This window comes from Panthera tigris, chromosome B1 (genome assembly GCF_018350195.1).
Source record: "Panthera tigris isolate Pti1 chromosome B1, P.tigris_Pti1_mat1.1, whole genome shotgun sequence".
Lineage (NCBI taxonomy): Eukaryota > Metazoa > Chordata > Mammalia > Carnivora > Felidae > Panthera > Panthera tigris.
Genome location: NC_056663.1, coordinates 71,664,747 through 71,692,012, shown reverse-complemented (window position 1 = coordinate 71,692,012; position 27,266 = coordinate 71,664,747). Strand labels below are relative to the sequence as shown.

Below are 27,266 nucleotides of genomic sequence, written 5' to 3'. Positions count from 1 at the left end.
ACATGCCTATATTTGGTAGATCCCTTGGGAATTCCTATGTGAACAGTTATATATACATATAGCAAACGGGGACAGTTTCACTTCTCTTTTTTTTTCTTTTATTATTAATTTTGAGAGGGAGAGAGACAGAGTGTGAAGGAGGGAGGGGCAGCACAGAGCCCGACCTAGGGCTCGAACTCACGAATCATGAGATCGTGACCCAAGTGGAAGTTGGGCCACCCAACTGAGCCACCCAGGTGCCCCTTCACTTCTCTCTTTCTAATCTTTGTGTCTTTTATTTCTTTTTCTTAACTTATTGCAATGGCTAGGATCTAACTTCAATGCAATTGATTAGGTGTGGTGAGAGGAGGTATCCCTGCGTAAGTGTTAAATCTTTAACTTGGGGTATGACTTTAACTGTAGTTTTTTTAGATACCCTCTGATAGGTTTTTTAAAACTATGATTACGTAGTGTATCGAGTTAGTTCTCATCATTGGGGCTTGAGTGGGAGTCTCTTGTGATTTTCTACAACCTAATCAGAAGTGAAGACTCTGTACTGTGACTTTGAACTAACTTGATACAGTATGTAGTTAGTTAAGTATTTCTGTTTACAGAAGACTCTGTACTGTGACTTTGAACTAACTTGATACAGTATGTAGTTAGTTAAGTATTTCTGTTTACAGAAAACTACCAATAAACATAAACAAAGAACAAAAGATTTCATATTCTCAAAATCCTTCTTTCAAACTTGCTGTTTTTCAGTGTAATCTGCAATCAGTTACACTGTAGTATTTCCTCATCATAACCCATTGTTTTCTTTACTTTTACCCTACTATTCTTATTGAAAATTGTCTCATAAAAATTATAATTTTTTTTTAATCTAAAAGTCAGATGATATTTTCTCAGTCCTCCTGGTGTGGACTGAATTGTGTCCCCACCAAAGTTCCTATGTTGAAGCTCTTAAAAATCCCCAATGTATTTGGAAGTGGGGCCTTTGGGAGATAATGAGGCGTAGATGAAGTCATGAAGGTGAGACCCTCATGATGGGATTAATGCCCTTATAAGACGAGGCAGCTTGCTCTTCGACCATGCTGGCACCTGACCTTGGACTTCCAGCTTCTAGAACTATGAGAAATAAATGCCTATTGTTTAAGCCACCCAGTCTGTGGTATTTTGTTGTGTGTGTCAGACTGAGCTGACTAATACACCCCCTTCCCCTCTTCAGACTTGCAAAATGCACACTTCTTTTTGAACATGTGTTCTCTTTTGTTTCCATTCTCATCATAGTTTTCGTAATTTTTTTTTAATGTTTATTTATTTTTGAGAGAGAGAACGAGTGGAGGAGGGGCAGAAAGAGAAAGACATACAGAATCTGAAGCAGGCTCCAGGTTTTGAGCTGTCAGCACAGAGCCCAACATGGGGCTCAAACCCACGAACCACAAGATCATGACCTGAGCTGAAGTCATATGCTTAACCCACTGAGCCACCCAGGTGCCCCTTTTGTCATAGTTTTCTGATTGCTCCTTCTCCATCTTAGTCATAATGTCCTTCTCCAACTCTTAAATAATGAATGTTCCCCCAGAGTAATGAGTTTGGCTATTTTCCCTTTCTACTTGCATCCCTTTGACAATGAACAGTTTGAATTAAAGTCGACTTTAATAGCTTCCTCAGTGTGGCAGACCACACACTCCTATCTCTAATCCTTAATTAAATATTCCAGTTTTCAAATGCATCTCTGCATAGATGCCCTGCCAGCAGTTCAAGATGTGTACAAAACAAAATTCAACATCCCTTCTCTCAAGCCTACTTCTGTTACATCTTTCTATTAATGGCACCATTATCTTTCCAGATAAAACCTCAGTCATCTTGTTCTTCAGACCTAGTCATTGGCCATGTGATGCCAACTTTAATTTTATAATATCTCTATCACCCATGCTTTCCTGCCCTTTCCCACAACTTCCTTCACTCACATTCACTTATACTGTTCTCCCTCTCTGGCATGAGTTTTTACTAATGACTTTGTGCCCAAACCCTAGTCATTTTCAAAACTAAGCTCAAATTTCCTGCATTCCAAGAAGTTTTCCCTGATCACCGTTTTGCTGCTGTTGCCTAAAAGCAATGTTTTTTATAAACATCATTAATTTTCTATCTCTACTTATTCTCCACCTTTTATTTTAGCCATTTAAGAAAATGTATATCACCCATACTAGACTTTGAAAGAAATAGTTTTATCTTTTTCAGAAACTTAGTGAATATTGATTGAATAAGGTTGATTTATTAATAGCTCATAAAACTTGTTTTCAAGAGGCAACACATTTTATATGTTCCAATCTAGCCTCATTTTATTTCTATTTTATACTTTCTTGTCTGTGTTTTGTCCTTTATATTGGTTATAATTAATAGCCTGATAATAGCGTATTTTATTGATGAAAGAGTTCATATTTATTGAATACCAAATAATACGTGATACTGTGCTCAGTGCTTCTGATAAAGCAGTGAGGTATTGGACACATGTATGGTTTTTCATTTAGCTAACTTAACAGAGAAGTGGACAAAGAGCATAGGCTCTTGACCAACCCCCTGCCCCATCATGTCCCCAGGGGCTTCCAGAGAAACATCTTTCTTGGGGTCTTCAGGGTGGAAGTTTTGAGGGAATTGTAGAAGATGGAGGTCTTTTTCAAAATACAGCCATTACATGCCCTCCCCAGGGATGCTATCCACCTAGCACCTCCATGCATTCAGCATCTAAGAAGCTCTCCAAAAGTCTGTTGGTTAGGAATTTTCATGGAGACTTCATTAGGTAAGAATGACTGTTAATGATTAATTCAATCTTCGGACTCTGTCTTCTCTCCAGATACCACCGTGGGATGGAGAGTTCCAACCCTCTAATCACTTGGTTGGTTCCCCTGGCAACCAGGCCCCATCCTGAAGCTATCCAAGGAGACTTATCACTTTGGAGATTCCTTGAGTTTTAGTAGTTGTGTGCCAGGAAACAACAGGCAGAAACCAAATATATATCCCTTATTCCGTCACAGCACGGCTGTGTTCCAATGAAACTTTATTTATGGACACTGAAATTTGAATCTCATATAGTGTTCGAGTATCGTGAAATATTCTTCTTTTGATTTTTTCAAACGTTTAGTGACGTAAAGACCATTCTTAGCTCTAGGGCCGGACAAGAAAGGCAGCAGGTTAGATTTGGATCACAGGCCATTTTATGCCAGAGTCTGCTTTAAAGGGTCCGAAAGGTCCAGTGCGTTCCTGAGTGGTGGTTTGTCTTTATCTGCCCTTGCCAGCCCTGGCCCAGTATGGGCATCTCCTTCACTGCCTGAGCCTTTACTATTGGTATATCTGTTCCTGTTCTTGTGTTTTCTCTCTTTGTTGAGAGAAAAGTGCTATATTTTTATGGCTTTATTAGTTTGTGGCCCTTTTTCTCAAGGATTTTGAGAAAAGTTTCAAGGGCTGGAGTAGAAGAATCATGAGGGTCACTATTGTGTCTTCTTCCAGAATTTTCTCTCCAAATATGACAAATTAAAGCCCAGATAAGTGCACTTTTGTCTACCATAGGGTGAATTCTGTGCCGCACGGATTACCCCTTTATTCCCTTCAAGGATGAGGCCACTTTGATATCTCCTCATTGTTGAAATGTTAATTCAATTGCTCTGCAGGTATGACCGTGAAAACCAGAATCCACTTTATTTACTCTTGCTAGAAACCTTGTCATCTCCTATTTTAATCAGACTTTGGGTGACTTACCTAGATTTCACAAATATCCTAAAATTAACATTGCTGGTTAGTGTTTCATATCTTCCTGCCCATCTCTTAAGCCTTTATACAAAATAAGTAAATATTGAGGAGATAAGTACATAAAAGAGTTAACACTGAATCAATATGGAGAACAGTTGGCTTATAAAAGCCACGATTGGAGGCAAGAGTGTTTGTGTAACAATACTAATCATTTGTCAATCTAACGTTCTAGGAAAAGAAAATCAGATACCACAGAATTTCTGTTTAAGCTCGGTTGTTATGGGTTTATTTTGTTTAAAAATGTTTCCACATTAGAAATAGTGTGGATTTATGGAAAATACTATGTACTCCACTGATGTCAGGCTTGCCTGATTTATTTAACAGGTTTGGTTTCATGAGTGGAAAAAGAGATTTAAAATCTAGCATCGTCCTTCAATTTTTATTCTAATATCATATTAAAGAAATTTGACATGCAACTTATTAGCTAATGGAATTATATAAGATAAAACCAAATTAGAATCTTACTAATCTGGGCTGTGCTGTAAACTCTATTATTTTGTAATTCAATAAAATAAACCCTAAGTATTGACATAGATGTTATTTTTCCCCGGTATGTATTAATGTATTTCAAGGGGAGAATGTTTTCCAAATTTGTAGAGTACCAAGCACCTGCTATATATTAGTTTTATATTAGTTTCCTGAAACTGGTTTTGACAAGTTATTCTATATTTCTGAGAAAATAGAATAAATTTGTCATTCTTCTATTTAGTGACTTCCTTTAGCATGGTTTACATCTTGCATCTTGTACAGTGCCTTTGCATAGATTTTTTTCTAATCCTTCCTACATCTCTATTTAATCTTTTTTTTTTTTTTTTTTTTTTTTACCATTTTACAATCGTGGTAACAGAAGCTCAGTGAAGTTAAGAAACCTGCCCATGGGGCGCCTGGGTGGCTCAGTCGGTTAAGCGTCCGACTTCGGCTCAGGTCATGATCTCTCGGTCTGTGAGTTCGAGCCCCGCGTCGGGCTCTGTGCTGACCGCTCAGAGCCTGGAGCCTGTTTCAGATTCTGTGTCTCCCTCTCTCTCTGACCCTCCCCCGGTTCATGCTCTGTCTCTCTCTGTCTCAAAAATAAATAAACGTTAAAAAAAAAAAAAGAGAAACCTGCCCACCTGCCCTCCTGCTAAATAGCAATTGCGATAGTCAACATTAATCATTACATGTTGGGTCCAGGTGCTTATTCTAAGTCCTTTACTCTTATCCGTTTGTTTACTTTCACAACACATTTATGAGATAGTGGCTGTTCACGTCCCTATTTTCCAGATGGAGAAAGTTGAGGTGCAGTTACGAATCTAACTAAGGTCACAGAGCTAGTGGATGGTAGAGGCAGGGAGCAGACACAGACCATCTGGTCCTTGGTCCTGGAGCCTGAGCTCATCACTGCTGCACTAACTCCACTACCTCAGGGCACACCTGTGCGTGGCACCAACATTCGTGTGAACTGATCTTCCCAACCACCAAGTCTCTATCACACTAAGTATCTTCACAGTGATACAGATAATGAGTAAACAGAGAGTCTCAGACACTAAAAACAACCCACCGTTGCAGGAGAGGGAAAATAGGTATGTCTGTGCATGTATGCAGGTTTATCAAGTCGAACATGTGCTTCCAGGTCTTCCTGACGGACCAACATTAAAAAGAAAAGAAAAGCGAGAAGTAATGATGTTAAGATAGTCAGGAGTTTTGTTATGCTACTTAAACGAAATGTACCAATCAGCCCAATTGTTTCATCATCATGGACGTGTTTTCATTTTAAAAGTTTCATCCAGTTGTAGTACCTAGATCATAATGGAATCTATAGCGTCCTCAAGAATGCGGCCTCATTGGGTGTGTTTTCCAAGTAGTTATGTCCGCTTTTCACCTTGCAAACTGAAATCAAACATTGTCGAGAGCACAGGCATTTCTGAAACAACACATTACATATGTTCCTGAAAAACCTCGCATGCTGCAGAACCACACTAAAAATAAAAGGACTTGTGGGAAGAAAATGTGTTAGGGTAAAAACCAGTCGACACCCTGAGCGCCAACAAAAGCAGTAACAATCATAAAAACTGTATAAGCTTGTTAAGGAGACCAGTTGAATTCTGAGGAATCCTGCACGAAAGCAATTATAAGCCTGACATTAGGGGAAAGGGTGAAAGCAGTTTGATGGGAAGGGGCTATAAGAAAGTGCTGAGCCTGCTGAGTGTCGGAGACGGGGAAAGAAATAGAGGACAAGCGTAGTAAGTACTTCCGAGATAGGACACATGGTCAAACGGAGCTAGGAGGAAGACCATGGGGTAGATGGAGACCCAGCATGACTACTCCTCTAGACCGACTTTGTTCACCTCTTTATGACTGTGTCTGAGCCAGTTCACATCACAGAAATACACAGTATTTATCTGAAAACAGATAAAAAACCAAAATGGCTTTTTATGGGGTAAGAAGGAATTCCATTTCTCATTTCACTCCTTTCACAATAATTGTTATATTTTCAGTAAATATGTTTTTAAAGGACCAAGCCTCTAAGGAACTATTTTAGTAAAAAACAAAACAAAACAAAAAACCCCCAAAAAACTATGATGGCAATTACAGAAATAGCTGCAGGAAATTGTTTTATATATCACAGGAACAAAAGATTGAAATGGTTATCTGATTTCCTCATGACTGACATGACCTGCCATCAGTGGTAATGATATTGAAGACATACTAACTGCGTGTATTCAAGTTTCGGTGATAATCACACTAGAGAGTTTTAAACATAGAGATTTAGGATTTATAGTCCCAAAACTTTTGCTGTATAAAGTATGCTGTAAGCATTTTGCTATAAAAACTGAGAATCCCATAATGCTAATTCTCAGAGATAAAATCTCCCTACTAGAGTATACTAAACTCTGCTATCACTTCAAAGATGTCAGAGAATTGCTCCCTATTCCAATGAAAAAAGATTGTGAATCACACCCCTATTATTCTTAATAAAGAATTAATACAGTTTGTTAAACTGTAATTATCAGTATTAAATACAATTGTGGCAATTATTATTAAACATAGTTTGAATCGGTACCGTGGCTCTGACGAGGTAGTTGCTATCAGGTGAAGGGGGATTTCTGGCATTTTGGGCCCTAGCATTGACATGGCCATTGCCTTTATTTGGGATTTTTCTTGTTTCTTGAGATAGGCCTGGACTGCGATGTATTTTCCTCTCAGGACTGCCTTCGCTGCATCCCAAAGCATCTGGATTGTTGTATTTTCATTTTCGTTTGTTTCCATATATTTTTTAATTTCTTCTCTAATTGCCTGGTTGACCCACTCATTCTTTAGTAGGGTGTTCTTTAACCTCCACATGGCCATTGCCTTTAGAGTTGATTTCTTTGTGTTTGTGCTGCTGAAGCGAGCACTGGAGTTGACTTCGTTGTTGTGGGAAGATTAACAGTATGGGCTCTCTAGTTACAAAAATTCAAGGTAAGTATCCCCTACTCTTCATCCAGATAGAAGATGCACCTTACACTTGCATGTAAATGCAGTCATGGAAGGTGAACACTCTCTGCTGTGACATAAACTGGAGTCAGCTTTCCCACGTCTGGGCTTCTGAAGCAGGAGAAATTACTTTCCAAAAGGAGATTTTTAGCAAGAGAGTTGGAGCATTCTGACTCCCACAAGGTGTTATGTAATAGTGAGAACCCAAAATCTGGGCTCGGTTATGATTGAATAACCGATGTTGTGGGAAATGGATTATGGACCCTTGATTGCTCCCCATGGGGCCTAGAGTCTTTCCTGGGCTGTGGTATTGAGAAGTAAGATCAGAGGAGTATGTCCTCACTGTCCTTCAGACCCCATATGCAGTCAGTAGCCAAGGGCTGTAGATTTTTCTATCTGAAATATTTCTGGAATTGATCCACTTTTTCATCTTCAGGGTCACTATTTTAGTCCAACCCAGATCAGCCACCTGTCCAACTCTGCCACATTTCTCATTCTCCGTTCCAAATAATCTTTAAAAAATACAACCTAATATGTTCACATCCTTACCTCTTAGATTTCAGTTAGTTGCCCTTGGAATAGAGTTTTCCTTTGTTTAGCAAGGTTTGGAGAGCCCTCCACAATTGTGACCTCTCACTGTCTCAGCTCCCTCCACCGTCACCCTGCTCTCCCTGACCCCATGCTCTAGCCATTCTGGAATTATTTCAGTTCCTAGAACATGGCTAGGTCTGTCTTGACCTCCAAGAATGCTGTTCTTTCTGGAACTCTCTTCACCTGCTTCAGGGTCATAGCTCAGCTCAGATGTCTCTTCCTCCTGGGACTGGGTTTGGATCCCTGATTTGCACTCCTAGAGCACCATGCACTTCCCCTTTCATTAGCACGCATCACACATGGAACTGATGTGTCAGAAATGGTTCTCCTGCTGGATTGTAGACTCCATGAGGGCAGGTGATGTCCTTCATTCACTGCTCTGTCCCTGTGTCTGTAAGAATTCCCGACACACAGTAGGTCATCCATAAATACTTGTTGAATAGAATGAAAAGTGAATGCAGTAGAAGGTAATCCGGTGTATCAAAGAATCTGTGGGAGTGGAGATTATAAAAAAGAAAATGCAAATAGCTCAACTCAAGTATGTTACAAGCCAAAAGGTTCATGAGCTTTAACTTTTCAGAGGTCGTCGTTGACTTGAGCAAGGTGCATGGCAGTAACCCAGTGGAAGCAAAGGCCAGGGAGTTGTAGACTTAGGAATTACTATTTTGTAAGGAAGTGAACCCAGCACATAAGGCCTGATCTTTCAAGAAGTGTGACCATAATGAGCAGAGACAATGGCGAGGCGAAGGAGGCATGGTGAGATGAGAGAGTCTGACATTTGCTTGCTTTTTTTGTTTTTTTTTTTCAAACTTAGTCCTGGAGTAACTTGGACATTCTCAACCAGTTTTTCTAGTACTTTGTCCTGCTTTCCTGATATATCACAGAGGAATGTCCTATAAATATTTCCTACTGCAAAATGAAAAGAAACACATTTTGAAAGTTTGACTTACGGAGTTTTAATTTTTTTCAATTTTTGAAGAACAAAAACTGAAGATTGTCAGCCTACCTGCAAAATAAGCTCTTTCCTTGACATCGGTTTATGAACGTCATGATTAGTTTGTGCTGCTGTGTGCAGACTCTACCCTTACCAGGGCACTTTGTGTTTCGAGCCTCTCTTCTCCCTTCAGGTAAACTTAAAATTTTGGACTTTGGAATTTGATCTTAAAACACTTATATCTCTTTAACCCCGGATTTTGGCACGGCTAGGTCCTCGGCCTGATATTGGACACTCGGTGTAACTATTGACTTCTACTAAGGAGACTTCAATTCTTAGGCGCCCCCTTCCGAAATTTCTAATTTGAAACCTGCTCTTTACGACCTGCTGTTCTATTTAAGTTGCTGCAAAAGGGGCTTTCTGTGTCAGAGTCCTTACTGTGAGTGTTTTCCCTCAGGTCTTTGATAGGGAGAAAACAAGATTCTTGTGTATAACTCTGGAGTTTAAATGATGGACAGGCCCCTTACCTGAACAATAATGCATCCAGGTTATTAATATGAGGCCAGTAGCTGAGTCCTTTTTCTCACTATAGAAGAGTTAATCACTTACTAGCTAGAGGGAGAGAGCATTCAATATGTTCAGAGGCTGTTCAATCATTAACCTTGGGGATAGCAAATAACATCTCTGGGTTTCTGAGAACATATATCCCACTGCTTGCCAAGGCCTTGTCACCAAGCTTATTATTTTAATTAATTTGTTTTTCCCTTACTGTGTTACCCTCATTTCTATAACCAGCTGTGGCCTGAGTTCAGCCATTGACCAAACCACTTCCGAAGTCACTGCTAATGTTACACATCAAAATCACCACTCGTTTAGTCGAAGAACGTATTCTGTATTCCTAGCAGGCAAACACAAGACAAACATAGGTTTCCAAGGTATCAGCACTGAGAGCATCTGTTTCATAATTTAATTTCATCGGTTGAACAGATGAAGAATGCTAATTAGTTTGTTTATACATATGTGATTTAATGAGACTAAACACTTAGCTGAACTTAAAGTAAGCACAACTTGTTTCCTGTTGCTGTTTTTTCTTAATAAAAAAACAGCATTAGACACATTTTCTGGAAATTATAGTGATGTGCAATACAGGAGAAGAAAGAATTTCAAGGTTGACTGGTCAGTTTTATCCTTCTGCAATGAGATTTAACAGGAAACAGAGTCAAAATGTTGGGTTCAGAGACAAGTGTTGAAATCCAACATTAATGAGAAGGTTAAACTTAATGGGAGACTTCAGGGCACCCGGGTGGCTCAGTCGGTTAAGTGTATGACATCAGCTCAGGTCATGATCTCAGGATTCCTGAGTTCAAGCCCCACATCAGGCTCTCTGCTGTTAGCACAGAGCCCACTTTTGATACTCTGTCCTGCTCTCTCTCTTAACCCCCCTCAAGAATAAAAAAAAATAAACATTAAAAAGAAACTTAATGGGAAGACTTTATCATAAACTCTTTTATGTCAAACTCCTAAATCCCAAACTAAAATTCTAATATGTACCAGAATTACTTATTTTAGAAGTTCTGTACCTTCATCAGATCCAACCTAAAATCTTCAAATTTTTTTGGCTTTTTTTCTTTTTTTGTGTGTACTCTCTTCTTCTAGTTATATTTTGATATGACTGAAATCATGGCATTCAGTTAATATAGCTCTTCTTCCTGAAAATTAACATAAAGTAATGTATTATAATTTTTATAGTTATTTAATATTATCTTCTACACTGTCTTTTTTACTTACAAGTTATACTAAACTAGATTCACATGGGCTACTATATTTTGGGAGTGGAGTGGTGGAGGAGATGAGGAAGTGACTCTGGTCCTGTAGTCCAAATTATACCTGGATTAAAATGCTTCAGTTAACCTGCTCAGCTTTTTACGACCAGGGGTCAGCAAGCCATGGCCTGATCCAAATCAATAAGGCCATTCTGAGGGCCAAATCCACAGCCTGTTTTTGCAAATAAAGTTTTATTGGAACACATGCATACCATTCCTTTGTGTATCAGCTGTGGTTGCATTCATGATGTAATGGCAGGAGTTAAGCCACTGATAGAAACTTGCAAAGTTGAAGTTATCTACTCTCTGGCCCTTCACAGAAAAGTTTGCTGTCCACTGGTATAAAGCATGTATGAGGACGGGAGTGAGTGAAGAGTAATAGTTATGTTCGGATGCATCAAAGACTGAGAAACATATATTTGTGGAATTGAATCAAGATAAGTGTGCTTGAGAGCCTTGGAGTTTTAGGTCTTTCAAAATCAAAGTAACCATTCACTCTATTACCAAATTACCTTTGGGTCATTCTAGCCTGCTGAGATAGCTGCTTCTTTTATTCTGGCAGGAAATGGCCTTTGCTTGTGAATATATAGGATCTTCCTTGTGTCTTCTTGAAGATTCGTAAATTACATGTGATCACAGATTTGGGGGATTTTAAGTAACAGAGAGTAGCACCCGCTTCTTCTGGCCTGTCAGCATCCATAATCTTCGCCCATACCTAATACCTCATGACGCTCCCGAGGGCTATCACGTGGTGAATTTAGCTTCCTTATTTGCCCCAGTTCAGAAAATGAATTGCCCATTGTTCTAAACTTACTAGAGAACATATCTGTGTCAAATTACAATCTGTTGCTGGTGTACATGAAGAACATATTAAGAGCATTAAGGCACACAGAAAAGAAAAAAATAAGTAATTGAACTCCAGTTCTAACGACTGAAATATAAGGTTTTATCCTGGATGATTCAACTACCACCAACCAACGAGCAGGAGAATTAAGTTTTTGTTTGCTTTTTAATATAAACTTGCAAACCATATCTTTACTCCTAGTTTATGAACTAAGCCTGATTATTTAGAAACTGGCCTAGGAGTTTGGGTTGATAGAAAACACATTGGTTCTGGTATCAGATGGACCTACATGTGAACCCTGGCTCTGTCACTTTCCAGCACATCAAATGAAAGAAAATAGCCTAAACTTTTGAGCCTCTGGATCGTTGGGGATTGTGTCGTCTGGCTGTTGGGAGGATCGATGGAACAGTTCCCGTGAGGCTTGACTGTAAATACAGAATCCCCAGCACCGTGCCAGGCACGTCGTAGGAAGTAAGTAAGCTTGGGCTCTTTTGCACTCCTTTTGTGTTTTTGCTTTTCAAAGAATGAAGATGGTTGGTGGACCCAGTTACTAAAGACTTAGTATTGCTGACAGTTCATGAGACCATTTGAGCGACAAATAACTAATTATAAATGGGTTGTAAACTGTGGGTGGGAGGATTTGCAGTCACGCGTCGGCAAAAACAAAAGTATGAAGGGAACATGCTGAAATAGCCACGTATATGATTTCCGTGGGCCCCTGAGAGGTTTACTCCAGTGTCCTCTAGATTTGGATCCGGAGACCCCTGCAAATCCAGTGGCATGTGCTTAGGGATCAGGAGTTCTTGGAAAAAAATATTATTTTCTTACATTTTGATAATATTTTAAAATTATTTTGCTATTTATAGAAACAAGTGTCTTCTTTTGTAGAAATCATTTTTTTAAAATTTTTTTAACGTTTATTTATTTCTGAGACAGAGACAGAGCATGAGCAGGGGAGGGGCAGAAAGAGAGGGAGACACAGAATCTGAAACAGGCTCCAGGCTCTGAGCTGTCTGCACAGAGCCTGATGCGGGACTCGAACTCACGGACCGTGAGATCATGACCTGAGCCGAAGTCGGCATTTAACTGACTGAGCCACCCAGGCGCCCCTGCAGTAATCATTTCAGTTAATTTTGTTTTCCTCTAAAACTCAGTATTTCAGCCAAAAACATATATTTGAGCATCATCACATACTTTTTTTTTTTTTTTTAAGTATTGGAGACACTAGTTTCTGCTATTCTGATTTTTCAGGAAGGGAAACATAATGAGAATGTAGTAGGACTTAGCACTAAGACACAGATTTATACTTGGCTTCTGTCATGAAACCATAAAGTTCCACTCTTGTGAAATCAAACTTAACGAAGTGGGCTATCTATAAAAATGGAAATCAGTAGTTTGCGGTAAGGACATTTTGGAGAAGATTATATTCCATTTGAAGAATACAAAACCCGAGTATTTAGTATACTAAAATGCACACATATTAAATTAAGGTCTTTACTAAATGTTTCATCCATATAGTAGCTGACATGTCCACCAGAATTTTCTTTTTACTTGAAAATGGCATATGGACCTGTGGTCTTTGCCTTTTTTACACCTGTCTTTTCCGGTTTACACAAGTACACGTCCTCACTTCCCTTTCTCTTCTGACTCTCCACTACCCGTAGACACCGCAGTCACCAGTACCTTTGATCTGATAGTGGCTTCTGTTTGTCAGTCCCGCATAAAAAGAACAGCTCATCGGGAGGCTATCCACAGCAGGGCGAGAGGCTACCAACACCATGTTCTGCACGAAGCTGAAAGATCTCAAGATCACAGGAGAGTGCCCTTTGTCCTTACTGGCACCGGGGCAGGCTCCCAAAGAGCCCGCAGAAGAGGTAGCAGGAAGCTCAGAGAGTAGCAAAACAACTCTGCCCATCTGTCAGGATGTTCCTGAGAAGAATGTACCAAGAAGTCTTCCTCAAAGAAAGACCAGTAGGAGCCGCGTCTACCTTCACACTTTAGCAGAGAGCATTTGCAAACTGATTTTCCCAGAGGTGAGTGCTTGCTCTTTTGAGATTTTCCTGATATTTTGAATATTGTAGAAGAGCATTTTTTAAGGGGAATGTAAACACTTGCTTTCTCACTTTCAAGGATATATGTATATAATAGATGTAGAGTATTTCCTAGAAACATCTAAAAACACTTCTTAAAAGCAAACATGTTCTTTCTTAAAAAATATTTTTTCTTAATGTTTGTTTATTTTTGAGAGAGTGAGAGTGAGCAGGGAAGGGGCAAGAGAGAGAGACAGAGAATCCAAAGCAGGCTCTGTGCCAACAGCAGAGAGCCCAGTGCAGGGCTCGAACTTGCAGACTGTGAAACACTTAACTGACCGAGCCACCCAGGCACCCCAAGCAATCATGTTCTTCAATTGTGTTTATTCTTAAATGTTTAAGATTTTGAATTCTTTTCTAAAGGATCCTGCCTCGATGGCCTTTGTGACTTTGAGCAAGTGCTTAAGCCCTCTTATCCTCAGCTTCCTTATCTATAGTACCTACTGCCTAGAGTTTCAATGAGCATGAAGTGAAATAATCCATAGCTCTTGCCATACCTTAAGTGCCTGGTAGTTGTTAGCTATTATTTTTAAATTAAATTTCTTGAAGAATAACTTATTTTCTGCCAGTTTTCTTCTAATTCCAAAGAGCATCGTAGGTTCCCTGCCAACTTGTTGAGGTGGGAAAATCTCCCCTTTCCTCCTCTGGCTCTGAGTGTGACCCAGAAGTCTCTGTTCAAGCCAGAGTCCTTGAGCCAGAGTCATGGCCCTGTGCTTGCAAATTACCTCTGACACTTCTCAGTATAGCTCTGTGAGCTGTGTAGCCTAATGCCTCTTCAAGATCTGAAGCACCTTCTGTTCATCCACCTATAGGAGAACCTTGGGGCCAGGGCAAATATCTAATGAAGTCACATATTAGGAATCACAGAGTATATGGAGAGCTCCTCTCCCCCTGGGGGCTAAAGAGAAGAGCAGCTGAAAAGGTCTTCATGATGTCTTTCTCCTTCTGGCAGTGTTTACAGTTCTATGTAAACTCACTTCATCTGGGAGATTGGCCATTGATATAATCTGACTCCAGCTATAATAATCCGTTGAAAATGTTTAATTGACCCAGCACCAACCCTCTGCTTTGTGTGGAGCACTGAAGAACCACAGATTGCTGACTTTTAGAACTTACTGGAACTTTAGAAGTGATTTTGTCTTACTCCCAGGAAGGATTAGAGAGGTTAAGTGACTTGACTAAAGTCACCCAACTTTTGCAGGGGTAGAGCAATTACTGCTGTCAACAGTATGCCTAGAGTGACTGTGAAAGAAGAGACTAGCACTGTAGCTTGAAAATGGAGAAAGCAGAATCAGCAGAAAGTTGAGGGAACTTACTTCAAATACAGTATTAGCACAATCGCGCCTTGGTTAATGGCCTTTGAAATGGGAATACTTCATTATTCTCACCCCACCCAAGTCACTAGACAGCCAGTTTTGGCTGGGATGAGCGATGTCGCCTTTCTCAGGGTGCTGGTTGGCATCATAGTCCGGGAAGTGATTGAGACTCTTATTTCCAAGAACTGAGTGAGATGAACAGATGGTGATGATGGGGATGCTGGAGAGCTTCCATGCTCTCCTTGGGTCCTGTCATTACCATCCTGGCTTCATTATTTTGTTTGATAAATTTTGAATTCCTGCCATAGAAGTCAGACACATTTTGGAATCTCTTTTAAAAACATTCTGAATACCAAATATAAATGATATTTTACTTTTTTTTTTCTTTTTCCTTTTTCTAGAATAATCTGTGTTGTTTGTGAACTCATAGGAACAAACACCAAAATTTGACTGTAGCATCATGTAGCAAGGAAGGCAAAGCTATAGGAACTCTAGAGGGTAAAAGAGGTACATTTGGCATTAGCAACTAGAACTCTGACAACTGAGACCATTTTGCCTTATAACAATAAATGTCCCAGTGCTGGATGCATTTGGACTGTCTGGTGATCAGTGTAGATTACTCCATCAGCCATCCAAATGTCAGCATGTCTTTGATCAAATACAGCATTTTTTTTTGTTTTTGTTTTTACTGATTCTTTTTTGAGTGGACAGATTTAATGCTTAGCCTACTGTTTAGTTTCAGTTCTATCAGGGACCCAAAGGGGAGACTCAAAACAGCATTTGACAACATTATAGCTCTTGCTTTTTAGATAATCCGATTTAACTCCACAATCATGGCTTTTTTTTTTTTTTTTTTTTTTTTGGCAGGGGGTGGGACACAGATCCATAGCAAATTTAGAGTGGGGAGGTGTCATTCCAGAATAGTAGAATAGAAGGTCCTGGAAAGATGCTATTGCTCATCCAATGCAGACTTTTCATTTCTGGTTTGTTTGTTTTTTTTTCCCAATAAATTCTAGATTTGTTTCTAAGCTCTATATGCATTTTAAAACTGGAAGTCCTTTTCATAACTCATTTTATTGAAACATAAGCTTGCTCTATTTTGCTTAACAGTGCTGCCTCACTTGACCAGTGGAAACTCTAAGCGTGATATAAATAGTTCTTAAGGAAAAAGGAATTTCCTAACTTGGAACATAACCAGAAAATCTTTCACTTTCCTCTGGGCAAACTACAGAGTCAACAATGATATATACACATATAGATACATATGGTTTTTATATGAAATGGAAAACAAAAAAAAACTGGCAGTGCTGCTATCCAATGTTGTACTTGCCACTTACGACCTAGTTAAAGAAAACAAGCTGTTAAGAGAGATTAATTGATAGGCAGGTATTTACAAAGTATGGAGACTTACAGAAAAATAACTTGCCACGTAGGGAAACTCATGAAATACTCAGAAATCTAAGAGAGTAAAAGTGTAAGTATTTGATGAAAATTAGTAGTTCTAAGAAGGGAACTTAGTACACGTTAAGGTAAATCCGAGATTTGTTTCAAATCAGTGACCAACTGACCTTGGTGAAAGCTTGGATTTAAGGGATTAGAGAATTAGAGAAGTGGGGGGTGGGGGGCGGTACAGGGATAGCTTCAGAGTTTTCTAGGCCAGGACATGTAAATGAAATAGGCAACATAAATTCCCATTTGTAGTTGAGGGCGGGGCAAAACAGTGGGGTGGCTGGGTGTAGGGTTTGCGAACAGAACAGAAATTTGCTTGGCGAGAGCCATACTGAGATTGAAGTGTTGGCAGCACATCCAAGAGGATTTCCTGACCCAGAGGAAGTGATCTACAATTTCTCCTTGGAAGACCCGGCGTTACCAAACTGGAGTCTGCTGTTTGGATTTCGGTTCAACTTGACCTTGTGTTGTGGCTGTCAGGGAGACCACCCACAGAGGGCAGAGCCCGTGAGCCACAGCCCACATCCAAACTCAAATTAGTCTGGGCTCATCGGTTCTTCTAGGCTTGAGAAACTTCTAGAAAATCAGTCTCTGTTTCCAAAGCGTAAATTCGCCACACTTACCAGTAATCGTGTTTTTGCTTGAGAAGAAGCTTACAGTACAAATGTGTAAAATCCGTGTCTTCAATTAAACTATTATTTAAGAGAATGTTTAAAAGCTTTCTTTTCAATTTTTAGTTGGAGCGGCTGAACCTTGCACTTCAGAGAACATTGGCAAAACACAAAATAAAAGAAAGCAGGTAAATTGAACCACTTACTTTAGCTGTGTGAACTCCCCATTACAATCACTGATACCATTGCCAATGGCCATCACTTAGTAAATGCATCACCGTGTTTCGAATCACTGCCAGAAACTGGATTAGGTGTTTTAGCTGCTGCTAATGTGAAAGGAAGTGTCTTAATTTTTCACAGTTGATACATCTAAGCTCAGATTTATGTGAAATGTTTAGGATTTTACAGCCGTTTAGGAAAAGGCAGATCTGAGTTGCAAGCCTGGGTTTTTCAGAGCCTGTGGCTTTAACCATGTTGCCATATACCGCTGCTTTTGACAAGTCATTAAACCTGTTCTTTCCTACTAAGAGGTAATCATCCCCACAGTACTTAACATGGAAGGCATGGATCCCGGATGCTCAATACAGACTCTGTGCCTGAAGGATACTGCCAAAAGGTAGAGCAGGGTCCCAGTGGCCCTTGCCTCCCACGGGTTCAACTTTCAGCTGCTGGATCAGGAGGAGATTCAAGAAGAATCAAAGTTGGGAGGCTGTTTAAAGGGATGGGTTGCCTCAGGGGGTTAACAGCAGCGACAATTTATCAATCCTTAGGGAGGTGTTTCCATATTTTCATAACCAGTTGGGTTATATTTGTGTGCACTGGCTGAGTGTCCGTTCCTTTTATACTTTTTTCTTGTAGTCTGAAAATTTTTTAAAGAATGCTTTCTGTAAAGGCTTAATATATAACGTGATTTTTTTTTTTTTTTAGAAACCTGCTTTATATAGTTGATTTTTCAAATATATCTTGGCACATCCACTACTGGTGGATAATTTGATTGGCTTTTTTATTCTTTGATTCCATGCAATCTCAAGGATTATTCCTTTTGCAAATAATGGAATAAGTACTCGTATTCAAATTTGCAGAATTGAACATTGCAGCTTTGCAAACCAGCACCATTGTTGGGAATGTTTTATAAATTCATTCATCCGTCTATTTCTCATGAGTGGATTATCTGCCCATAATTTTCCTTGTTGACTAACTGGTCCCAAACTGCAGGCAGCAGGCAAGCCAAGAAGGGGTCATGAGGGGTCCAGAAGGAGAGAGTGTGAATCTGTGTGTCTGACAGAAGCTTTGTTTACACGAGTGATAGGAAAAGCATTCCAGAATGCCTCTGACCTTAATTCTCAGTCAAGCTGATAAGATAGCCACAAGTCATTGTAGCTATGCTACTGTGCCTGTCTCCTTAAGACTTTGGCAGCCAGTTTGCTCAGAATTTATTCTCAGGGCTTTGTGTTCTGAAATGTTCCTAAACTAGATGCAGGGGTTCAGTTAGGATGTACTCCCAGCGTTCTATCTCTTTAAAAATTAAAGAACTTAAAACAAAGTCATTTTCTTTGGAAATCTTGAAAAATTTTTTATCCCTGCCGTTATTTCTTCAAGAGCTGATCATACTTTTAAACTGCCCTAATGATAATTACTCAGTTGTTGAAATAAAATAACAAACCTTTTTTTCTCATGACTGCCTGCTCATATGCTAAATGGCTTCTCTCTGCTTTGCTTTTTTAGTTTTTGGATTTCTTTTTTGTTCCTGTTTCTCCCCCATCTTCATTTTGGAAAGTCAGCTGCCATTTCTACTGTTCTCAGCTTGCCTGACCATAAGTTAACTCTTTTTTTGTGGAACGTTCAGTATCTTGTGTGATTTGAAAAGCAAAGAATAAATATATTAAAGAATAAGCTGTCTTTAAATGAAAAACTGGAGCTCCCTGTACCCCACCTTTTAAGTAAATGAATTTTAGTACAGTCATTGTGATATCTCTCTCGGTTGGTTTCACAGAGAGCTTTTGCTTTGTTTCTTTCCCTGGGATCTTTTGACCACATCATCATATCTGTGCATGGCTGGTGTGTGTGTGTGTGTGTGTGTGTGTACAAGCACATACACATTTGCTGGTACATATGCAAGCTTACTCCTTTTTTTTTTTAAGTTAAAGATAGCAAACTTATTTTTAATTGTGTTATGTGCTATTTGAACTAAGTTTTGCTCACATCGCATATCATGGATGCTGGGAACTGGCAGAATTAGAGTCCCCTGAGCAGAAATGCTCTCATTCTTTAGGAAAAAGAAAAGAAAAAACAGAGATTGCTTAAATGATAAAAATAAGCAAATCTGAAGAGTGATTAATATAAAATAATATATAACAAGAGGTTATAAAATTATGTGAACTAAATAGAAAATTAGATAGTGACCCTCAACCAGTTTAGATAAGAAAGTGTTTCTCCATAACATTTTAAACAGTTAAAAGCAATGTACCTTTATGTGATAAAGTAGTGGACTGAGCAGTTTTCCCTCTTGAAAATATATCCTTTGGAAACTTTTCTGCATGTTTTGTGTTTTATTGGAATCTGTCTAATATTTAGATTTTTGCCTGTCTGTAAACTTGGCTTATCTAATGGCAAATTGAAGTACAAATAGAACTTTGGGTGTCTTTTAAAATTTGTTAGTAGTTTGGCCAACTTGGTCAGAAATCAGTCACTATCAGAAATCATAAAAAAACAATTAGGCAAACATAAATCAATAAGTTATCCAGTTGAAATTGCCAAAACTTTTTGTCATTCAAAATGTATGCTATGATATTATCAACTTCTATGTGATAAAACTGAATGCAGTAATTGAATGAAGAATAGATTTCTTTAGTTACTAATTTTTATATGTGGATAGTTAAATGTAATAATGCCTGAGAGTTAAATGTATAGAACCTTAAACTCAGAAGCAAGACATGCTACGTATTTGCTTTGGAAAAAAGATGGTGATACTTAAAAAGTGAAATCCATCAGTATGTAATTTTTTCTTTTTGGTTGTGTTATCAGACGACCCCTTGGCTGATTTATTACCATCCCCTACTTGGCCACTTCATACTTCTGGTTGGTTCCCTGCCAGTGTAAACACCCACAGTATTAGCCTAGGTAAAGTTAAGTTAAAAGGTAAATATGCTTCAGAAGATGATGAAACACTTCAAATCAGGTATAGTTTGGGGTTTTCCAACATTGTTTGGGTTGGCTCCTTTCCTGTAAATTCAACAGTCACGATTCACCTCTGCAGAAAAGGTAGTTTAAATTATTTCCCATCGTCATGTTTGTATGTTATAATCTGAAGTTGTAACATCCAGTTTTCAGTTTATAATTTAAGATGTTGACATATTTTCAGGAAATCTTTGGAAAGAGAAGACTTTGAAAAAATAATTACAGACCAAGCAATTGCAGCAGGTAATAGAATTGTTTAAGTATATGTAATGAAGGAGTAATTATACTTACAGAACTAATATTTTACCTATAAACTACTATTTTCTATTAGTAGAAAATATTTACCTGTAGAACTAACATTTTCACCTGAAAGGTGATTTCCAGTATGAAGTGTTCAATATTATGTATTGTGTTAACTTAAAGAATAATTTGTGTATTTTTGTTTGACCTAAAACGTTTCCTCTTCTTTATGTGTGTCTGCTGAGAAGGAGATAAGGCTGCATGGGAAGCTGACTCATAGACATTTACATGCTTTGGCCTTGAACTTAAACTAGGTATTCCTCATTTATGCATGAGAAATTTTACTCAACAAACTAAAATAAAGAATTTTGTTTAAAGGTTGGAAACAATCGTGGGAAAAAGGATTAACAGAGTTCTCGTCTTAATGAGTTTGAGGAAAACAAGTAGATGAGTAACTTTGTCATACTGGCCTTTTCAAAATTGGAGTGCATGGAGTAACGGGTTAAATCTTTCTGAAGGTACAAGGTATTAAGAATTTAAGGATGATGATGGTGATGGCAAACATCCTGAGCCCTTCCTGGGAGCCAGGCAGTATTCTAAACACAGTCCCAACACATCACAACGGTGCTGTGAAAGGGCATTATTGTCTTTGCAGTTACAGAGGAGAGAAAAAAAAAATGACACACAGAATTTAAAAAATAAGAGATTGCAGAAAGAAAAGATACAGGAAGTAAATATATTCCAAACAAATATTCTTCCAGGTAACACTAAAAACAAGAATGCTGTTTTGCTAAAAAACAAAACAAAACAAAACAAAACAAAACAAAAAACAATTACTTTCTGTCATATCTAGAGAAAAACAACAAATTGAGTTTCATGAGCAGTGATTTTAAATTCCTGTCTGACGTTCCTACTTCTGGGGGCCCTCCAGGTGGGACGGCACCCCCTTCATCAAGACATACTGTTTTTGCCATTAACAGAAAGCTGGGAGAGCTTTTTCTGAAATGAACTTGATTCTGTAAATTCTAGGTGTTCTTTTGTAAGAACCATCTCTTAAGGGAGATTAAAAATTATGTGTTAGACTTAACTGATCATTCTTGTATAATTAACTGAGTGGGAAGTTTTTATTTGGAGCTACCAGGATTTTAGAAACTAATCCATGTAGATAATTTGAATATAGGTGGTTAATTTTGGTTGGAACTCTTGTTACCAGACTTAAAGGGAACTAAATCATCAAACAATGTTAAAAACAGTAGTAATGGTACAGCTCTTCCAAGAGGATCTGTTTGATATGGCAAAAAATGTATTATTTACTTTCAGGAGTTCCAGCAGAAATCATCAAAGAATCTCTCGGTGAAGAGCTTTTTAAAATATGTTATGAGGAAGATGAACACATCTTAGGTGTGGTTGGAGGAACCCTCAAAGATTTTTTAAATAGCTTCAGCACCCTTCTGAAACAGAGCAGCCACTGCCAAGAGGCAGAAAAGAGAGGCAGGTTCGAGGACGCTTCCATTCTATGCCTGGATAAAGATCACAATTTCTTAAATGTTTACTATTTTTTCCCTAAGAGAATCACGTCTCTGATTCTTCCTGGCATCATTAAGGCAGCTGCTCACATTTTGTACGAAACAGAAGTGGATGTGTCACTGATGCCTCCCTGCTTCCGTACTGAAGGCAGCGAGTTCGTTAATCAGCCCTATTTGTTATACTCGCTTCACGTCAAAAGCACCAAGCCATCCCTGTCCCCGGGCAAGCCCCCGTCCTCGCTGGTGATTCCTGCCTCCCTCTTCTGCAAGACCTTTCCTTTTCATTTCATGTTCGACAAAGACATGACAATTCTGCAGTTCGGCAATGGCATTAGAAGGCTGATGAACAGGAGGGACTTTCAAGGAAAGCCTAATTTTGAAGAGTACTTTGAAATTCTGACTCCAAAAATCAAGCAAACGTTCAGTGGAATCCTGACCATGTTGAACATGCAGTTTGTGGTCCGAGTGAGGAGGTGGGACAACTCTGTGAAGAAATCTTCCAGGGTAAGGAGAACGGAATAGTGTTTTGAATATGAAATAAGTCACTTCTTGTTTAAGGACTAGAATCAAAAAGGTAAAAACATATGCATCACTTCAAATGTATTGATAAAACATTTATGTTTAAGGCAAGTCTGACATAATTTTAAGGCTGAGATCAATTTAAAGCAAAATCCTTTTTGCAATCATTGGCTTGCTTACTTGATTTATTACTTCACAAACATTTATTGAATGCAGTGTACCTTTTAAAATCCTTTCAGAGTATTTTATAAACCAAACTAGATAAATATGTATTTAAACATATGTTTTCAGTTATCACCAAATAGCTGACAGTTTGGAGTAATAGGAAGCATTATTCTACAACAAATACACAAAAACTACTTGTTTCTAATTGGAGGTGACTAAACGGGTTTTTTAATCAATATTTAATAGACATGGAGAACCACTAACTTTTTTAATTGTTAGAGGAATGTTGGGAGGGTTGTTCTGATGGTAGAGAACTTTGGTAAACATTTAGTCTAAGGAAAGAGTTTGCAAAATCATAGTTGAGGGTACGTAAGTGAAGCCAACAGTCAGGCTTATGATGGATATCACTTTGAAACATGCGTAATTCCAGGAGTTGTGCATTTTTTTTTTCCCAAAGTGAAAACAGTTTTACTACTACTTTTTATCATAAAAAATAATGCCGGTAGATGTTCAAAATAGGTGATACTTAAAGATGTTCATTGCAGCAAAAAAAATCAAAGATGTTAATTATATACATTTTTGGGATAGATCAAAACAAAATCCTACTTGCCACTTCCTTTTTCTCACTAAACAATATTTGGGGCATTCTTCCATGTCAGGAGGTATTGGTCTATTTCACTTTCACAACGGCCACATAGAATCCCATTGTATGGTTATCCTCTACTTTATTTAGCCAGTCCTATCGGAGGACATTTGTATTGATTTGGACTCTTTGCTGCAGTGAACACACATATACATATTTGTTCACCCTCATAAAGTAAATCTGGTGTCCCAGGATGATCACCTAAAGCCTCAGCTCTCTCAAGGCTTCCTTGGTACAATCCTTCACGCAATCTGCTACTATCAAAGGAATATAATAGCAAAAGCATCAGCATTCCCCCTAGTGAGAACGCCTTGAGGCAAGAATTTTTTGCACTGCTTATTGGAAATCATGATCTCTGTATAGAGTTTCTCCAGTCTATCTGTTCTTCAAATGTCTGCATGCATTTTAGGACGCACAGTAAATGAGAACCATAGAAAGCATATTGTTCCTTCTCTGCAAGTGGTAGCAATCAAGTTTAAATGCAAAGGGAGTGTCGCTGTATCTAATGCCTTTCCTTTTGTCTCAGAAAGGTGTTGAAAACTTGGATAAACCATGAGAGTTGGCTTTGCCTTTGCTTCACAGGTGATGGACCTCAAAGGCCAGATGATCTACATTGTTGAATCCAGTGCAGTGTTGTTCTTGGGCTCACCCTGTGTGGACCGATTAGAAGATTTTACGGGACGAGGGCTCTACCTCTCAGACATCCCGATTCACAATGCACTGAGGGACGTGGTGCTGATAGGGGAGCAGGCCAGGGCACAGGACGGCCTGAAGAAGAGGCTGGGCAAGCTGAAGGCCACCCTTGAGCAGGCCCACCAAGCCCTGGAGGAGGAGAAGAAGAAGACCGTGGATCTCCTGTGCTCCATATTTCCCTGCGAGGTTGCACAGCAGCTGTGGCAAGGGCAAGTCGTGCAAGCCAAGAAGTTCAGTGATGTCACCATGCTCTTCTCAGACATCGTTGGGTTCACCGCCATCTGCTCCCAGTGCTCTCCGCTGCAGGTTATCACCATGCTCAATGCACTCTACACTCGCTTTGACCGGCAGTGCGGAGAGCTGGATGTCTACAAGGTAGGGGTGGAGGAGCGCAAGGCCCGTTTTACAGGCAAAAGTCACTGAAAAAAAGGCTCTGCAACCAGGTCTCGAGTTACAAGGCAGACGAAGGGCTTTCTCTGCAGGGCTACACATGCCGCACCCTGGGAGCCGGCATTGTGCATTAATCATGTGGGTGTTCTCCAGCCAGAAATAGCTCTGAATCTGCTCAGAAACAGAGGTTGTTATTCCACGAAAGGACTGACACATTGTCTTCTCAGATAAGAGGCACAGAATGTAGGGGTGATTGACTGAGTGGAGGATGGGGTATAGGACCCCTGAACAGGTACAGTTTAAGAATCAGTGAACCTGGGGGCACCTGGGTGGCTCAGTCGGTTAAGTGGCTGACTTCGGCTCAGGTCATGATCTCGCGGTCCGTGAGTTCGAGCCCCGCGTCGGGCTCTGTGCTGACCGCTTAGAGCCTGGAGCCTATTTCAGATTCTGTGTCTCCCTCTCTCTGACCCTCCCCCGTTCATGCTTTGTCTCTCTCTGTCTCAGAAATAAATAAACATTAAAAAAAAATTAAAAAAAAAAAGAATCAGTGAACCTGGTACTAGACTGTGGCAACTGAGTTAAGTTATTAGGTGAGAGATGATTCTTAAATATGACTTGTATGGGGAAGATTTATCCTTTGTAGAAATAAAAGTATAGAAGAAACATGAGTATTATATGATCTTTAAATAGATTAACTCACCCTGCTTCGGACTCTATCCTAATGGCACGGAGCCTGCTTGGGATTCTCTCTCTCCCTCTCTCCCTACCCCTCCCTCACTGTGCGTGCTCTCCCCCCACCCAACCTTTTTCTTTCTCAAAATAAATACATAAACTTAAAGAAATAAATAGATTAACTAAATACAGAGTTAACATGATAGTTTGCATGGCTGATTAGGAGGGGAAAAAAACCCCTACTTAAGGCATTATTGAAGAGACCAAGGGCAGAGATGTCTGAAGAAGAGAGTCTGTCTTCAAATCTTGTTCTCTACTTGCTTTGTAAGCTGGGAAAGTCAAGTAGCCTTTCCCATTTCTTACACAGAGAAAGTGATATCCGCCTACAGAGATTATACGCATGAATAACATACATTATGTCCCATTATCTTCATGAACAAGACTGTTCTAAAGATTATGGAAAATAACATCGGTTATCCACGATGCAGCAGGATTTCTTGAGTGCTTACCACGCATCACTCTAGGCACAGGGAGGCACAGTAATTATCCCTAATGTGTAATAAACTTTTTAAAATGTAACTTTATTTGCAATAAGAGAACTAATAAAGTGATTTGGGGTTCCGTGTTTTTAGAATTAAAACATATTTTTACTAATTTAAAGTATTTTGCATTATTTTAGCTATTGGCATTAAGAATCTTCCTTCCCGTTTGTGTGGCTTGACTCACCTTTTAGTTTCCCATGTAACAACCTGGCATTTCAGAGCTTTGCCCGACAAGAAATAAATACAATTATTGAGGAGAAAATAAATACCATTTGTGGGAAGACATAACTTCTGCTTTGTTACAATCTAGATGCGAGAAGTAAAGCCTTCCTTTTTAAAATATCTAGCAGGAAATTCCAGACTGAACCATGATTCCCTTGGGAAAAAAAGAGGTCCATGTATAATTACAGATAAAATAATTGGCTTCAGTTAGGTTGAGCTTGACGGCCTCTTGTGGAATTGACTGTATTTGTTTGTAGACAGTTTCTATCTTGATATTGTCTCCTCTGGAAACTGTGAGAAGAAATTCTTGGTCTCCTTTGCAACTGCTGTGATTGCTTGCAGGAGTAGCAGCCCTTTTCTACAGATTTCGAATTGTTGAAACTGAAACACTGTAGTTATTCCACCTTTTCTACAAATTTCGAACTGGTGAAACTGAAACACTGTGGTTATTCCAATCAAGTTTTCAGGATCTGTGCTCCTTGCTCCAAGGATAGTAGCCACAGAGTTCCCGGGTTAATCCAACCACAACCCAAGCTAGATAGGGAACCATCAGCTCTGCCCTTATTTCCACCTTCTCTTCACTTCTGATTTTGCATGAAAATATCTGAAGGCAGCGGTGAAGACATCAGGAAGGGTCTTAACCGTGAGATAAATGTAAGATATACAGAATGTATCATCACATGCTCACCTGTGCGTGTGATGGCTTCCAGGGAATAGTTGAACTTTTCTTTTCCAGGACCTGTTTGTTTCAGGACTTTATTTAATTTCATTTGCTTATTGTCCTTCAGCCTTTCGTCCATTTTTCAGTTGATTCAGTATTCATTTATTGGTTGTTTTAGCAAATATTTCCTGTCATCCAGCATTGGCCAGCATGAGTGAGAATATCTCATATGTGGAAGGAAAGGAGGGTGGGGCTGACCGATGCCCGATCTCTATGACCTGGTGAATGCCCGAACCCAAACACATGTGGACAAGGTGCTATAATAGCATAGAGAGTAGGCATCGAACACCAAGGAGTGAGGGCACCGCTTTTTCTGATTAGTGACACGTACTGAGCACCGGAGATATGTTAGACATTATTTTAGGCACTTCTTATGTATTCACTGAGGAAAATCTTATAAGAGGCACTACCGCCTGGTTCATTCATTAGCAGATATCTGGGTGCTGGTAATTCAGGAGTTAATAAAACGGACAAACTCAGAGAGCTAATATTCTATGGGGGGAAAGACAGAAAATAAACAAATGAGTATATTTTATAGTATTCCAATTGGTGTAATATTCTGGATAAAGTTAAAGGAGGAGAAGTGCAGAAGATAAGGGGTGATTGCTACTTTATAGAAGGCAGTTGGGACAGGCATTTCTCAGATGGTGATCGTTTAGCAGGCACTGAAGGAAATGAGGGACATGCCAAGTGAGTATCTGCAGGCAAAGGAATAGCAAGCAGGGACATGTTTGGTATGTTTGAGGGATAACATGATAACTTTGTCTCAATGGCACTGAGACAAAGTGAGCAAGGGAGAGGATTAGGGAATAAAGTCAGAGATTCGCAGAAAAGCTAGAAGAACTTTGGAGGTGTTATA

The 27,266-nt window shown here is 39.3% G+C and overlaps 1 protein-coding gene across 8 annotated transcripts in view; it reads left to right on the top strand.

Annotated features, from left to right (window-relative positions):
• Positions 1–27,266, top strand: part of GUCY1A1 (guanylate cyclase 1 soluble subunit alpha 1) — a 63,006-nt gene that overhangs the window by 17,846 nt on the left and 17,894 nt on the right. For 6 of the 8 annotated variants that reach the window (XM_042983717.1, XM_007084201.3, XM_015538414.2 and 3 more), the window contains 6 exons: positions 11,750–11,902; positions 13,096–13,464; positions 17,024–17,085; positions 20,259–20,317; positions 21,635–22,344; positions 23,750–24,235. In XM_042983717.1, coding sequence (XP_042839651.1) covers positions 13,210–13,464; positions 17,024–17,085; positions 20,259–20,317; positions 21,635–22,344; positions 23,750–24,235 — 1,572 coding nt within the window. In that variant the 5' untranslated portion in view covers positions 11,750–11,902; positions 13,096–13,209. Of the gene's footprint in view, positions 1–8,809; positions 8,958–11,749; positions 11,903–13,095; positions 13,465–17,023; positions 17,086–20,258; positions 20,318–21,634; positions 22,345–23,749; positions 24,236–27,266 lie in introns of those variants that run through there. The other 2 variants (XM_042983718.1, XM_015538415.2) reach the window with 2 other exon arrangements.